Source organism: Myxocyprinus asiaticus, chromosome 1, assembly GCF_019703515.2.
Source record: "Myxocyprinus asiaticus isolate MX2 ecotype Aquarium Trade chromosome 1, UBuf_Myxa_2, whole genome shotgun sequence".
In the NCBI taxonomy this organism is placed as follows: Eukaryota; Metazoa; Chordata; class Actinopteri; order Cypriniformes; family Catostomidae; genus Myxocyprinus; species Myxocyprinus asiaticus.
The window spans coordinates 43,829,230-43,845,591 of record NC_059344.1 but is presented as its reverse complement, the minus strand read 5'-3'; the positions used below and the strand labels follow the sequence as shown (position 1 = coordinate 43,845,591).

The following is a 16,362-nucleotide window of genomic DNA, read 5'->3' as shown; positions in this document are numbered from 1 at the left end:
GGCCCAGAATACCTTGCTACGGCCCTGCGTCCCTGGCTACCTCATGAATATGTCACAAGTGTGTAAAGTTGTAATCTATAGGCAAAGGATGACTACTTCAAAGAATGCAAAATATTTGAACACTACCTAATTATATACAGTAAATATGCTTCATGAAAATATTTAATTTCTGGAACTGTACAAATGTTTTGTGTACATTTTATTACAAATCACCTCTTTCTAGAAGTGCCAAAAATGCAATTATTTCATGGTCAACATACAGCCAACAATGACAATTTGATTATTAAAATGTTTTTATTTTGTACTTATTGACAAAACATAAATATTTTATTAAATATATGAAATCCTCCCTGCCACCAAATAGAACTGAAAGAAAATCCCTGCAGTGTTAGCTGGATGTTGTCCAGCAGCTGAGTCTAAATAAGGAGCAGACCTACAGAGCTTCAGTAATTCTCCTACAGCCATGCCAGAGACCCCATTAGGAATTTAATTAATGATAAGAGCTTTTTTCTTTCTCTCTGAAGTGTGACCATTGTAATCCATCAGTCATTTTGACCTTCCCACATTACCCTCGTATTATTGTAAAAGCATTGATTAGGCTACACTGAAAACACAGGACTACACCGTGCACTAGAGTGACAGCAGTGCAGTCCTGATACAAGGCCTACAAAGAGTTTCTCCATAGAGTCTGAACAACTGAACCAACATACAGCCTCAAATTAGGATCAAAATTAATGCTATCTACTCTCAATATCAGACATACATTCAGTGAATTCATTAACTTTGAGTATTTGAGTGCCATCCTGTTATCATCAGGTCTACATTCCAAAAAGAGCCATCTGCCTTTCTATGAACCGTATACTTAAGGTGGCCAGAACTTTTCCAGGGACAGTCCCGTGTTTATGCACTTTTTCTAGTGTCCCGACTTATTCTGAAAAAAAATTGTGTTTTGTCCCGTATTTCCCCTCTCCTACAATTTCTCTATCGCCTATGCGGCTTTTTCACATGAGTATTCTTATCAAAGGTAGCCAAGGATACGGCTTGTAAAACCAATAAAATCACACCGTGTTATTTTAAGTACATTATTGGATTAAACTATCCAATCACAATCCCCTATCAACAGACGTCCAGTTAGTGAACTGACTGAAGATTCAGTTTGAAAGAGCACACAGATGAAATTGCGGCTGGAAAAATGTCAAGGTAGCGTGCATGTACATTTAATGAGGATCTTCAAAAAGAGATTAAATTTGAAAGAAATGGAGAACACATAAAAACATGAGTGGGTTCTACTGAGAGACATCCCAGAGTGGAAAGACATTCAGAGCAGCCTCAAACACTTCTACTCCAGAATCCCCGCTCTAAGTTTGATTGACGAAACCACGCTACTTAATGAGTGGGCTTGCGTGAAAACATTGTCACTTGACACATCTCTGAGTGGAACATGAACAAGACAGCCGTGATTGAGAGATGGACAGATGTTTTTTGAGATCTGGAGAGCAAGACCATCAACTTCAGAGTCTTAGCCAAGGTCGTGGAGTTTGTTATAGTTATGTTTTGTATAGTAGTTATTACTATAGTTTTGTAGTAGTTATGCCTGCCTGGGACATCTGCATCTATGGAGCGTGTGTTCTCATTAATGAACGCAGTAAGGACACCAGATAAATCTCGACCCAGAGTAACAGTCATGAAGGCAATGCTTTTCGTATGTCTTAATTTTGAACTGGACTGCTCTGCATTTTACGATAAACTCCTGAAAGACAAGCGCACACTGAGAAAAATTGCTGCAAGCAAAAAGTACAAGGTGAGAAAAGTTAGAGGATGCATCTGTAATTGCATTGAAGTATCCTTACCTAGGCATAGATCAATTTCATTATTGCTGGGAGGGGACTGTCCCGTTTTCCACAAGAAGGAATCTGGTCACCTTAAGTATACTGGACACCAGACATAGTTAAAGATACTTTGGTGTAGTAGACTAACAGGTTAAATTTCATGTTCCTGTTTTTCTGGTCCTTTCCTATAGCTGTGAGAAAGCAGACAGCAGCCAGCTAATCTGACCCACCAGCTCAGACCCTTTGAAAGCACAAATATCACAGATACCTGCAACTAGGATCGTTTGCACAAGCCTGACCAAGGTGGATAAGACATCGAAACATGAAGAGCTTTGGATTCGAAAAGCTCAGCATCAGAGTCAAACTACACCGTGTCTGAGGTCATCTCTTCACTCATCTCTTAGTTGTGTAGTTAAAAAGAACTTAAAAAAAATCATACACAAAAACTGAATTTACAAGGAGCATCAGTTATACATGTTATCAAAAATTATCAAGTTTGCAGCTAATCTTTACAATTCTCTGTAGTGACATTCTTCTAATTAACAAGCACATGTCTGCAATCCCTATGATTCCATTCAGTTACAATATTGCTCTAGTATTGCAGCTTTGTTAATGTACCTGAATTTAAAAACATGCAGAAATATATTTGTTTTGCACATTCAAGGAGTAAGTGTGTTGTGTCAATCAATCTTGTCAGAGCCGAGATCAGAATTAGAGGTGTGGAGGGGTTCAGGTTACCAATAAGCAGCCAAGCTATTTAAAAGAGGCCCACACTTTCCTGCCTTTCAGTGGCTGTGGTGGTCGAAAATTGTTCTCCATGCGCTTCCAATCCTCTTCCTCCTCTTCATTAAAAAGCAGCATCCGGAATTTTCCCATCTAAATCCAGATAGCATGAAAAACAGAGTGAGACAGAACAACAAAAAATTGCTGGTACCACGACTTATGTAACATTTCTCAATGCTGTGAACATCCTGAGCTTTTTCCACTTAACGCTCATCAATTATACTAATAAGCTGTACAAGATCAAGGTCTTGTGACCTCATGCTAGGTGCAACAGGTCCCTGCCACAGCTATGCAGCCAAAATGCCAAAGTACTTGTGCTTACTTCAATGAAATTTCCTATTACTCATGTTAAGGGCTGCAGATAAAGTCCACATCATGTACTAATAAACGTAAAAACAATGTCTAGTCTATGAATCTATGACACTTCCAGCCACATTTCATGAAAATTAAGTGACTGTGGTTACATTTTTGTAAAATGACATTGTTCTTACATGTATCATGGCAGTTCCGAGCTGAAATATGGACTATGTTGCACTAAAAGTAAGGTAGACGTTCCTCCAAGCAGATGAGGTTAAGGATAATGCCTGTTGAGTTTTAAATCAACAAAACCTACTTCCCTACCCTAAACCTTAGACCCAAATCTAACTGACAACGTCATAAAAGCAAAGAACTTGTACCCTGGTCCTTTGCATCGCAAGTGCAACACTGTCAGTTGAGTAACCCTGTGCAATTTGATCTTACTCGAACAAGCTTGTAAATGTAGTTGGTTATGTAATGCAAATGTTAAAATGTACCACCTTAGTGGGGGCCTGGGTAGCTCAGCGAGTATTGACGCTGACTACCACCCCTGGAGTCTTTAGTTCGAATCCAGGTTGTCAAGCCAGGTCTCCTAAGCAGCCAAATTGGCCCAGTTGCTGGGGAAGGTATTCACATGGGGTAACCTCCTCGTGGTCGCAATTAGTGGTTCTCGCTCTCAATGGGGCACGTGGTAAGTTGTGCGTGGATTGCGGGGAATAGCATGAGCCTCCATATGCAGAGTCTCCGCGGTGTCATGCACAATGAGCCACATGATAAGATGCGCGGATTGACAGTCTCTGAAGCGGAGGCAACTGAGACTTGTCCTCCGCCACCCGGATTGAAGTGAGTAACCGCACCACCACGAGGACCTACTAAGTAGTGGGAATTGGTCATTCCAAATTGGGAGAAAAGGGGATAAAAATAAAAAGATTTAAAAAAAAAATTTAAATGTACCGCCTTACAAGTCATACACTGGTAAAAGTGATATAACAAGATAGAATTTTGTGAGAAACAGGGTGAAAAGTAAGTGTTTATGAACTGGTAATTTGCATTTAACTTTGTGTGAAAGGGAATGAAAGTCATTACTTTGAACTGCACCACTTGTCAAAATGTGCCATTTTTTTTCTGAATCAAGCTTGGGTTTTAGGCTTAGAAAACAGAAAATTCTGTGATGATTTACTTCCCTCATGTTTTTCAAAACCTGTATGATTTTCTCTCTTCTGTGGAACACCAAAGGATATGTTAGGCAGAATGTTAGCCTCAGTCACCATTCATTGCATTGTTTTGAAAAAAAGATTACATGAAAGTTAATGATGATTGAGGCTAACATTCTGCTTAACATCATCTTTTGTCTTTTACAATAATAATAATAATAATAATAATAATAATAATAATAAACAACAACGGTTTATGACAGAATTGTAATTTTTGGATGAACAATCCCTTTAAACTCTGACCGGAACCCCTCAGATCATTCTTTCACACTCAGGCTCATACAATATATATGTATTTTTTATGCTCACTTACTCAGCCTCTTATGGAATATACAGTACTGTGCAAAAGCTTTTGATATTTCACAATGTCTGCTTTAGTGTCAACAGGAAATATCAATTTTAGATTTCCTTTTTCAAATAGAAAAGAAGTAGAATAAGTAGAGTCCTTCAACAGATGTTATGGCCCCCACAGAGCTCAGATATCAACATCATCGAGTCAGTCTGGGATTCCATAAAGACACAGAAGCAATTGAGACAGTCTAAACACATAGAACATTGGCAAGTTCTCCCAAAATGCTTGGAACATCCTATCTGCCGACACGTAGCTAGGAGAAGAGGTGCTGTTTTAAAGGCATAGGGTGGTCACATGAAATATTTGTTTATTTATTTTTTTAGGTTTATGGCACTTTTATGTATGAATTTAATTAATAAAAAACAATTTGTTGAATAATTTTGGAAAACATCCTCACTCAACATTAGTATACTTAGACCATTCACAAGTAACAGAATACACTACTGTAAAAAAAAAAAAAAGAAAACTGAGAAAACATTTCTAACTTCTATTAGACATCTTAATATGTTGTCTTGTAATTAACTTCCCTGATGAAGAACAGTTAAAACCATCATGAATTTCCATGCTGGTCCAAGCTGGTTTGGTGGTAGATTAGCTGGTGGACCAGCATAACCACGCTATTCACCAGCAAGAAAATGCAGGTCAGCCAGCAAGAAGCCAGGTGGGGACACCAGCATCCAAAACACAACAAATGCTGTTCTTTTCAGTGGGGTTCAGTGAACACTCTAAAGTGTGTTAACTCATTCAATCACAGAAACAAATATACATTATCTTTAATTCAAGACTAATAAAAGAAAACCTTGAACTTCAAAAAGAGCCTTGTTAAAAATTCTCGGAAGCACTTTACATTTGAGACACACCCCTGTACCTCCACACATTAACATCACACACACACATGAGATGCATATCCTCTGATTAATGGATTAGCAAAATTCAACCCAGTCATCAAAAAAAGATGAGATTGTTTCTGACTAGATTGACTATCATCACCAGTGTATTGAAATATTGTGGACTGTCCCTAATTTACATAACTACCAATGATTTTGATTCAGTGGGAGAGCTTCCCACATCCATCTCTCTCCACAACCATTAATTTTCACAAGATTACATATGTAAAAAGACCAGATGATGCTATGAGAAACACTAGCAAGAGTTTATAAATCTTGGTATAGTTTTTACAATTAATCAGGTTAATTGCTTGACCAAATTAAAGAAAACATTCACAAAAGCAACCCACCTGTTTTTCAGACACAAAAATAGGTTCCTTCAGTACAATCCATGTCACGCTCTCATATAATGGAGGAGTGGTGAGAGAGCCTGGGTATGTCCAGAAGTCCAAACTGCTAGGCAGGAGGCACTTTGGGTTGAAATTCTTAAAATCAGCAACACTTCCCTACAAGGTAAAACAAACAAACAAGACCTGACATTCTCTGGTCACTGTACTTGTGATGCAGCAGAACTTTAGTTCCATGGAGGAAAAATTAGGTGCTCCAAACAGGGCTGTAACCACCATGGATAATGATCATTATTACAGTGTTGTGTGTTATCTGATTACAAAGTGATTAGTTACTACAAACTAATGACTTTAGTCAAAAAGCAGTGTAACACATTACATTCAAAATTCTTGTAATCAGAATACAGTCACTGACTTTAAGTTAATTGCTTTTAAAAACATAACTTGGGTCACACATATTTTGAAAATAATAGTATTTATGTAGAATACATTTAAAACATGAATTATGTTAATATGTACATCTGTTTGCGTTTTGTGACAGCTGGAGTATATGTGCCTTCTAACAAGTCATTGTCAGGGAGAAACGTGATGCAGAGTGTATAACTTGTGTGTGACAATAAACAAGGAGAAATATAGGCATTATTTTATATTTGTTAAGCGAAAACAAAAACTTCTGTAAAAAACGTATTTTAGACAGCAATTGAAAAGTAAATTAATTAGTAATGCGACTACTTTCGAAGAAGTAATCAGTAATCCGAGTAACATTTTAAAGAAATAATAAGTAATATGTAGTGGATTACCAGTGACGTAACTACAGACAGAGTAGGGTGGGCAGCTGCTCTGGGGCCTGGGGCGAAAAGGGGGCCCATAACAGGCGACTAAAAGGGAATGACAAAAATGACCATGGGCCCGACGGGCAATGAAAACGATCATGGGGGTATTATTTGTCTTCAACCGCATTAAATTGATGAAACATACTGTAAATAAATTCTAAATAGGATTCCTTATTTCCTAGAATGACTATCTGTTTAGATCTAAAAACAGTACTGTGCAAAAGTCTTCTGTGCATTATATTTTTCACAAAAAATTGTCTAAAGACAGTTATTTTATATATTCTGCCTTTAGTGTATCGGTAGGAAATATCAATTTAGATTTCAACATTCCCTTTGCAAATAGAATTTAATAGAAGTAGAACAAGGAGTCCTGCAACAGATGGTATGGATCCCACAGAGCCCAGATCTCAACACCATTGAATCAGTCTGTGATTACATAGAGACAGAAGCAATTGAGTCAGCCTAAATACATGGAACGGTGTCGAATTCTCCAAGAAGCTTGGAACATCCGATCTGCCAACAACCAGAAAAACTGTGTCCAGGTGTACCTAGGACAATTGGTGCTGTTTTGAAGGCAAAGGTGGTCATATCAAATATTAGCAGATTTTCCACCAGCGGGCTGAACAGTTCTCGCAGCAAAACTGTACCGTTCTGTGCCGATCCGGACCAGCAACTATGATCACTCTGCAACATTTTTCACAAGTGCCTAAAACTTTTACACAGTAATGTATGTCAGCCAAGTAAGTTTGTGATATACAGTATGCTTGTGTCCAATATAGAAATGCATAAGCTAATAAACTAATTGAAATAACCAAATGATTTAGTCACACCAAATGCAAGGTCAAAACCACTATTCTCAGGTTGTGCCAGTGTTGGTGATGTAACACATACTCAGAAAAAACCCTGAGGTGCTAATTTGAATCCACAAGCAGACTGATTAACATATTTCAAGATGATATTTTCAAATAAAATTACATGCAAAAGAGGCACTTGTGTGCTTCCAAATTCAGTCAGATGCAAAAAGCGGTTTAAAGTACCACAACCATTTGCCAATTTATGGCAAACTACCTAAAAACCTCTATTGTTTTAATACAGAGTCCATACCTTCCCTCCCAGTATCATTAAGAAACTTGAATATTTTGCCCAGTTTTCATACATTTACAATATAAATACACATACCTTGAATTTAACCATATACAAGGAATCAGTTATCTTATGAAGACTTTTGTGCTCATCACCTGTCTGAAACACAAACATTTCAAAAGAAAAACAAATGAATCAAAACACTCTCTCATAATGGGTTCAATAATATCAAAACTGTTGGTTATAGTATGATGGTTCGATACATGCAATTGGTTTTAGTATGGAACAAATGTTTTAGTGGTAAACATGCCCTTTGAGTAAAGACTTGCACAATGGAATATTTGGATTGTGTGTACTTCACACTGTATGTTGCTGGAGTTTTGTGTGTCTTTTTTAGGGATTAGAAAGTACATCCATATAAAGATATGTTTATTTATATGAACATTTATGTTCCATCCATTCCATTTTTTCCATCCTAAATTGAATAATTTTATATGATTCTAATATGGATCTTTAATAAATAGCTTCTAATACAGATTACTCGCCTTCATGTTGTTCCAAAGTTAGCCTCAGTTACTAGTCACCTTCATCGCATCTTTTTTCTGTACTACGAAAGTGAATGGGGACTGAGGTTGTCAGTCCCTAACATTTCTCTCTTTTGTGTTCCATAGAAGTAATACGGAACTGGAACAACAATATGACAATTTTTATTTTTGGGTGAACTATTCCTTTAACACTATTAACTTAGTTCTTTGTTTTAGAACCACACTGAGCTGATTCAGGCAGAGCACTGTAGAGCAATAAGGAGAGAATGAAATAGAGACTAACTTCCAGAAAGATACCAAGGACAGCCAAGCCATCAGGTGCTTCTGCGGCCTCACCAAACGACTTGTACTTTACAGCGTTCCAATGAACCAGATGAAGCTGGAGAGAGAAAGAGTTCGCTGCAATAGATTGTGATAATGAATCATAACTAATGAGAATGACAGAGAATGTGTGTGCACATTTACAGGGCAATAGCTACTGGGATGAACAGAGGGAATGATTCTAGTGGCCCACAACACTTTCAGCAGTATTATGCAAGGGGCCCAGAGCAATATACATTCAGGTGGTCCAGAATTCCTACCTATGGCCCTGCACGCATGCACCTGAACTGTATACTCAGGAGAGAGAGAGAATCAGTCATTGTCCCTTTTCTGCAACCTCACCTCTGAAGCGTAGGTCTTCCCATCAACTGTATGCTCAGAGCCACTGCAACCCTTGCCTCCCCAGTGGAAGTGAAACTGTTTAAGTCGGTAAACATTGCTCAGGGGACCTCCCTGTATCACTGCCATAAGAAAAGAGCAGTTTACTCAGTAATGTACTCAAATAGCTCCTGAATGCCTAAAGATACTACGAGCATGATAGAATTTTACACATATGTACCTATATGAAATATGATATATGAAATGGTAAGTGGTTGGCTTATTGCACACCCAGGATCTCATTGATGCAACAGTTTGGTCCAATTTAGTCTGATAACACTTAAGCCAAGACTCTGTTTGTCCCTCCTTTTCTTTTTCCTCTCTGTATTTCCCATTTTCTTGCTTTATATTCACTTGGTCTCTTTCTCAGAGACAAGGCCGAATCGTAAGACAAACTTTCAACAATTTCAAAATAGGGGTCAGTATCAGCATTTGTTTGCTTTCCAGAGGGCTGGGAACAAGGGCTCAGAAACCACATATGCTGACAACAGTCCATTAAATCAAGAGCTTCCTTTTTGCAGACTGTAGTCTGAACAGAGAAATAACTGTTTAATGTGTGCAATTTCATATAACAATAATTACAACATAGAGCACACATTCTCTTCAAGTGGTGAGATGGGATAAAAACTGAAATTACAGTGTTATCACTTTTTTCACTCCAAAAGGACATAAATGCAGCATAAAAGTAATCCACATAACTCAAGTGGTTTAACTCATGTTTTCTGAAGTGATACGATTGCCTTGGGTGAGAACCAGTCCTTATTCGCAATAAAGTGTAAACAGTTAAGGGCTGGGTGAAATGGCAAAAAAAAAATAAAAAAATATTTGTTTTATATATATTGTTTGATATCAATATTTATCACAATGTACATTTCATACCATTAATGGAGAAATAAATGCATTCCACATTGTTAGACCTCAAGAATGAATGTAAACAAGTTGTTTGTTTACAAGTAAACTCCACAGGGTAAGCTACCTTTTAATTCGAAATTCAAGAAGTATACTCAGTTAAGGATATAATCCTACATAAGGTGTGTAACATCTTTTTGCCATAATTTCATTGTCTTCAGCAGATGTTTAATGCTGCCTTCAAGTGCACTTGGGAAGCTCGTACCGCCGAGTCAGACATTCGTTACTATGACATGTCACACATTCAAGTGGGAAAAAAATATGGAAGAAACCAAACTTAAATACACAATGAACGACAGCAATAGCTCTTTTTTCTGTTGTACTGGTGAATAAACATGTGAATAAACCTGCATCACTTATACACATATGATTTATTAATGCATGGTATCTAACAAATTATTAATTTGCTTAAAACAAACCACAAAGGGTGAGTCATTGGTTGACTGTCATATATAACAAATTCATATTTTTTAAATAAAGTACAGAAGTTGAAATAATTTTGCAAAAATCATTGCTTCCTATCATCTTTCATGTTGACACGCCCCTTCCAAAGTCCCAACTCAGAAACTCATGTATCATCTAGAATTCCGAGTTTCCCACCCATAAATATGACTTCACTGGGTCATTAATGTGCTCAGAAACTCTTAATTATTATATTTCTGACTCCATTTGAAGGGCACATTTCTTCCCTCAAGGTCATTAATTTTTAGCTTCCGTCAATGTTCTTCCTGGTTTTGGCCTGACACGTATCAGCTACATGAAGCCAGCGTCACACTAGCCGATTTTTTCAGTGATTTTCAGGTGTGAGCTTCATTAACATAATCGTAGTAGATAAGAGGCAAAAAGGGCATTATCATCTGCCAGCGTGAGGTCGTTAATCTTTTGACTGTCGAGACTCCCTGCTGAGTTTATGGTTACAGCAATGGGAACAAAAGGATCCAATATGACAGAAAAATCGAAAACCAGGGCGGACTCTTGTATTCTCTTCAAGTGACCAACGAATGAGCTGCTTTTTTACTGAAGAACTGACAAGACATCAAGCTGATCTGAGTTTTTAATCTGTGATTGCACTCAGCTGCATATATCACAAATGCAGATTGTAATCCAGAGTGATTCTGTCGCAAAGCGTTTTTCTCCTACAATAAAATTACTAATAAAATCAGAAAGCAGAGGCACAACAGTCTGTTTTTATAGAACGTAATTTATTTTCTTATTGAAAGCTGCATACGCTTTCTTATTACTCAGTTTATCAGAGTGGAGTATTGAGATCTTTTGAAAATTTGGTTCAACATTCTGGGATTCCCAGATCTCAATTCTATAGGTATTTACAGCTGCACCACCTGCTCTGCACTGTTTTGGGGAGTAGCACACACCCCCCTAAGTGGCAGATACTCTGGGAGAGGTGATTACTGCTATTGGAAAAGGTCATGAGGCATCAGTGTATTACTCCTTGCTAATTCAGAGTCTGGGGGATGGAGCTTTAACTTCTATCAAGAGATTATGGGAGAAAGATTTAAACTTGGCATTGGAGGAGGGAGTGTGGGCTAGGATTCTAAAAAACGTCAAGTCTGCATCTAGAGATGCAAGGGTGCGCCTTATGCAATTTAAGATATTACATAGATTTTATTGGACCCCTCTAAATTGTATTGGCTTGGTCTTAAAGACACACCCACCTGCTGGTGATGCCAATCAGAAGATGGAGACACAACCCATGTTTTTTGGTGCAGAGTTTTGTGTGTGATGTGTTGAGCACTCAAATTTCATTCTGTCCCAGACTCCCAGTATTTTGGAGGATAAGTACACAAAAATTGGGTTTTGACCAGTGTGATGATTGGGAGGCAGGTTATTTTAAGGGGATGGAAGTCGGATGGAGCACCCTCGCTCCCGGAGTGGTGTGCGGAGATGGGGAGGATGGCTGCTTTCGAGGAGGGGTTGAGCAGTAGGATGGGAGTTGGGAATTTTTTTTAATAGGAAATGGGGCAACTATTTAGTGTTTTTGGGGGACTCTCGAGGAGGGGTGGTGGAGAGAGTAGTTTAGTTTTAAATATACTAGATTATTGTATTTTCTTTTTTTTTCCTTTTTTTTTTTTGTTGTGTCTATTTTATTGACCACAGGGGTGTTCGTGGGGGGTCAGGTGGGGTGGGTGATTGGGAGGGGTTATAGTGGGGGTTTAATGTTAAATGTGATTGATTCATTATATGTTGTGGTTTTTTCTATGTGTTAAGTTATGAATCAATAAAAATGTTAATTGAAAAAAGAAAAAAAAATGTATGTGTGTGTGTATATATATATATATGAGAGAGAGAGAGAGAGATCATTGTTCAGCAATATGAACAATTTTCACATGAACGCACCAAGGAGACAGCAGATATTAAGATTTATAGTGATTATTAAATGTTGGTCTGTTTCTCACCAAAAGTAATTGTATTGCTTCAGAAGACATGAATTAACACTTGAATTGATTACTTTTATGCTGCCTTTGTCCTTTTTGTCCTCATACATCCTTCAAAATGTCTTTGTGTTCCACAGAAGAAAGTCATATGGGTAGCACACAATTGTGCTCTCAATTAAATGCAATTACTTATTGGACATAAACTGATTTATGATTGTTTATTTGATAGAAAAGAGTAGCAAACACTTTATATAACAAAAAAATAAATAGGCCCTACTTGAAATGGGTGATTCCACGATTGCAGTGCCATTTGCAAATTAAGGTAAGAATTAAGGTAAATGACCTTCATGACAACACACATGTAATATATTAAAGTTAAAATAAAAAATAAAATTCTCATGTCTCTCTGCTCTGGGACTACTCTTTACACTTTTGAAAAAGAGATGTTAAAGTACTTATATATATATATATATTATGTCATTATTTTGTAGCTCCATCGTTTGTATAATGCCTTAAACAAATTTGGTCATGAGTAATTCATTATTAGTGAGAAAATTCAATTTTAATTGAGTCCCATAATACTGACTCAACCCTGTTACTGGAACAGTCACCCCTATTAAATATTTAGAATATTCCACAAATGGCATGTTCAGCAGAAAGTGGCATAGTCTTAACTTACTAAATGCCATGGGAATAAAAAAAAAGGCAAGTTCTCAATATTTTTTCTTCTTCTGTGTTTTCAGTGATATAATAATCTTTAAAGAGGAGGTATTAGACAAATGTCAACACTGTTACCTACATTACAAATGACAGTAATTTATTAAATACATTTTATGTGAATCTGTAGAATGTCATTAATGTCCACATGGCATTAACAGACACTAGCTAGCCATATTTTGCTTGTTTGCTAATTAGGCTATATGCTAAAAACTCAACCCTGTTACTTTCATTCAGTTACTCATTCAGGAGTAAAAGGGTTGAGTAACAGTAAGAAAAGAAAAAACTTGATAAGGATTTCTAGTTTGGGACCAAGAAGATGGAGCGTGTGAAAGAGGGGCAAAGTCAGAGAACTGAAGCACACAAACAAAATACAGTAAATTCGGTGAAGAGACCAAGACTTACTCTGTTCAACCCAGTTACCCAATATTCAACCCTGTTACTTCATTGTTTTATCACAAAATGAAAAATAAAACACTACTGTTTTTCAATCACATTTGGTCCATATTTTTTACTACTTTAATGAATAAAATGCCATAAAATGTGGATAGAATTGAGCTTGTGGGCTCTGTTAAAAGGAAAAACAAGCAGCCATTGTTCAAAAATTAATACTTGTGAAAAATGAAATATTGTGGCCTGAGATGGACAGAAACACTTTTTGAATAGCTAAATGCAATTTTTCTTAGATTAAATGTTAATAATTGATCGTTTAATTTTCAAGAGGTGAAGGGCCTAAAAGGGAATTGTGGAATCACCCAAACACTTTTTCACCACTACCACTAAAAATGGTTGGCATTTGTTCAAGTGTGAAAACCTCCGTGACCACACAATATGGGAGCTGTGACTTCAGGAACCAGATACTAGTCATGTCGTGTGTAAAACATTGATGTGGATTTTTGCAGAAACAGAAGTAAAAGCTGCCTGCTCAAATTGAATTAAAGGAAGTCTTTTCCAAACTTTAGGTCTAGTGCCATTCCTTCACAAGTACAGTATTAAATCAGCCAAAAAGTTACCAACCTGATCTCTCATCTGTGTCAACAAACTCCACTAGGACAGAGTGGCCATTATTTGATATGCTGACAGAAGTGCAGTTATTGTAAGACAGCGAGATAGGAGACAATCTGGCATCATACACTGCTTGGGATGGTATTATGTCAATGGGTGATTGCCGGTTACCCTCAGCAATGGGATAGTCTTTGTGCCATGCAGCTGGACCTAGAACACCACATTTCAAAAATTTACAACAACAGAGATTCATGAACATGAAAACAATTAATATTTTACCTTTTAAAATCTGATGAAAACATGCCCCTCATTGTATTGGTTGGGTTTAAGCCTATTAGGAGGTTAAGATCTGTAACACTGGACTCCTGCCGGAGAAATGCTTTCTGCCTGTTTCTTTGCATAACTGAGCTTACAGGTAGCCAGTGGGTACTGTAACAAGTCTTTCAATTTTCTTCTCAGTTCATTGTAGCAGCAGGATTCTCAATCGTTAAAAAAAAAAAAAAAAAAACAATCCTTTTAAAAGATAACTGGGCTAATATCACATCAGTGCCATTAACAGATATCCTAACATTGATTTCGGCAGGCAAATGTGCGACATTAAATCTAAAGACAGATGGCTGGACATTAAATGGATGAATGAATGAGCACAAAACACAGAATCTTCAACAGCAACGTTCCGTAACTTACCGTCGTCCTCCCCATATCCCCAGAGATGCCCGGTCATTGCTCCCCTTGTCTTTTAGCACGTGATAAGATGTTGGAAAGTGAGCAGAAAGGTGAGTACTTTGAGTCGTGCTGTAGAGCAGTGTATGGTGGTGGACACTAATGGCAGAGGTAACAGGTGAATGAAGAGCGCTGTAATTGATTGACATGGGAGCTGATCCGCTCATTCTCCGCCTCCTCTAAAGCCGATTGAACTGACCGCACACAGATGACACGAGATGTATCGTCTGTTGAGCGGACTGTCTTGTTTGAATACTTGAGACTCGACTTTGATATAGCAGCGTCATTTGCTGATTGCTAGAGATAAATCATCTGTTCACCGGAGTAAGCAGCAAGAGGAAAATCATGATTCATGTTATTGGAAGTTTGAGAGATTTTGACGAGAATTATTCACCATTAGTTTTTTTTTTTCAGTACCCAATGTATAGGCTAATGATCGAGAGTTTTTATTGATAACTTTTTTTGTTGGAATCTGCTGAATAATGAACATGACAAGAGAAAGCTCGGAACTAAAGTCATTTTTATTTAGCGGGGTAAAAATAGTTTTAGCTTCGATATTATTTGGACGTTCCCCTGCTGTAAGGGACCATCTAAAACGTCCACAAACTGCGCTAAAACGTTGGCGTGCAAGCGTTCATTCAAGGTGTCATTTTAGTTAGTGCTTTTCACAACACACATTTTCAAAGCTTTACAGAAAAAAAAAAAAAAAAAAAAAAAAAAAAAAGCTGTAATGTCTGTAATGTCTTAGGAGTCATAATAGTATGGTTTGATTTAAAAAAAAAAAAAAAAAAATGTAAGTAAATAATATTTGTATTTAGACCCCCAGCGAGCATGCTAAAGATGACTGTGACAAGGAACGCAAAACTTCATAAGATCTGGTTAATGAAGAAAAATAACCTTGGGGGGGCTAAAATAGTATGAATATAATGCCAATAGTGTAGTCCAAGCCATGGTTTAGAATTAGTAAACTAGTGTTAGGGGACGATGTTTAAACAAACAGATTTTGTATGAACTGTGTATATTATATATATATATATATATATATATATATATATATATATATATATATATATACACACACACACACACACACACACTATAAGCTGAAGTAGGCTGCCACTGTGATAACTACATATGAGATTTTGCCAGCATGTTTTACAGATGCAGAATTCAATTATTATTTTATCAAGGTGTTATTTTCACATTCCAAAGTTTGTAGTAGATTCCCAATGGATAGACGGACTTACTACGTCATCATATTCAGGTATGTCCAATTGGATACTGTGTTTAATTATACACACACACACTGCATCCGGAAAGTATTCACAGCGCTTCACTTTTTCCACATGTTATGTTACAGCCTTATTCCAAAATTGATTAAATTCATTATTTCTCAATTCTACAAACAATACCCCATAATGACAACGTGAAAGTTTGTTTGAAATCTTTGCAATATTAAAAAAAAAAAAAAAAAAAAACACGTACATAAGTATTCACAGCCTTTGCCATGACACTCAGAATTGAGCTCAGATGCATCCTGTTTCCACTGATCATCCTTGAGATGTTTCTACAGCTTGATTGGAGTCCACCTGTGGTAAATTCAGTTGATTGGACATGATTTGGAAAGGCACACACCTATCTATATAAGGTCCCACAGTTAACAGTGCATGTCAGAGTACAAACCAAGCCATGAAGTCCAAGGAACTGTCTGTAGACCTCCGAGACAGGATTGTATCGGGGCACAGA

The 16,362-nt window shown here is 37.2% G+C and overlaps 1 protein-coding gene across 1 annotated transcript; it reads right to left on the bottom strand.

Moving 5' to 3' along the window:
- Positions 1-350: 350 nt before the first annotated feature.
- LOC127446239 (carbonic anhydrase 7-like) lies at positions 351-14,991 on the bottom strand. The gene is made up of 7 exons (XM_051706997.1): positions 14,581-14,991; positions 13,906-14,103; positions 8,834-8,952; positions 8,454-8,549; positions 7,722-7,784; positions 5,713-5,868; positions 351-2,705 (listed from the first exon to the last, which is right to left on the bottom strand). Exons 1-7 carry the CDS (start codon positions 14,615-14,617, stop codon positions 2,583-2,585), a joined length of 792 nt encoding a protein of 263 aa, XP_051562957.1. The 5' UTR covers positions 14,618-14,991; the 3' UTR covers positions 351-2,582.
- Between the last annotated feature and the right edge of the window lie 1,371 nt (positions 14,992-16,362).

Excerpts from the sequence above, each read along its gene's own strand:
- LOC127446239 (XM_051706997.1), bottom strand. The coding sequence starts at position 14,617 with ATGACCGGGCATCTCTGGGGATATGGGGAGGACGACG. Across the intron at positions 8,550-8,833 it reads GGAAGACCTACGCTTCAGAG|CTTCATCTGGTTCATTGGAA; the intron begins GTGAGGTTGCAG and ends TTCTCTCTCCAG. Across the intron at positions 5,869-7,721 it reads TGTATATGGTTAAATTCAAG|GGAAGTGTTGCTGATTTTAA; the intron begins GTATGTGTATTT and ends TTTACCTTGTAG.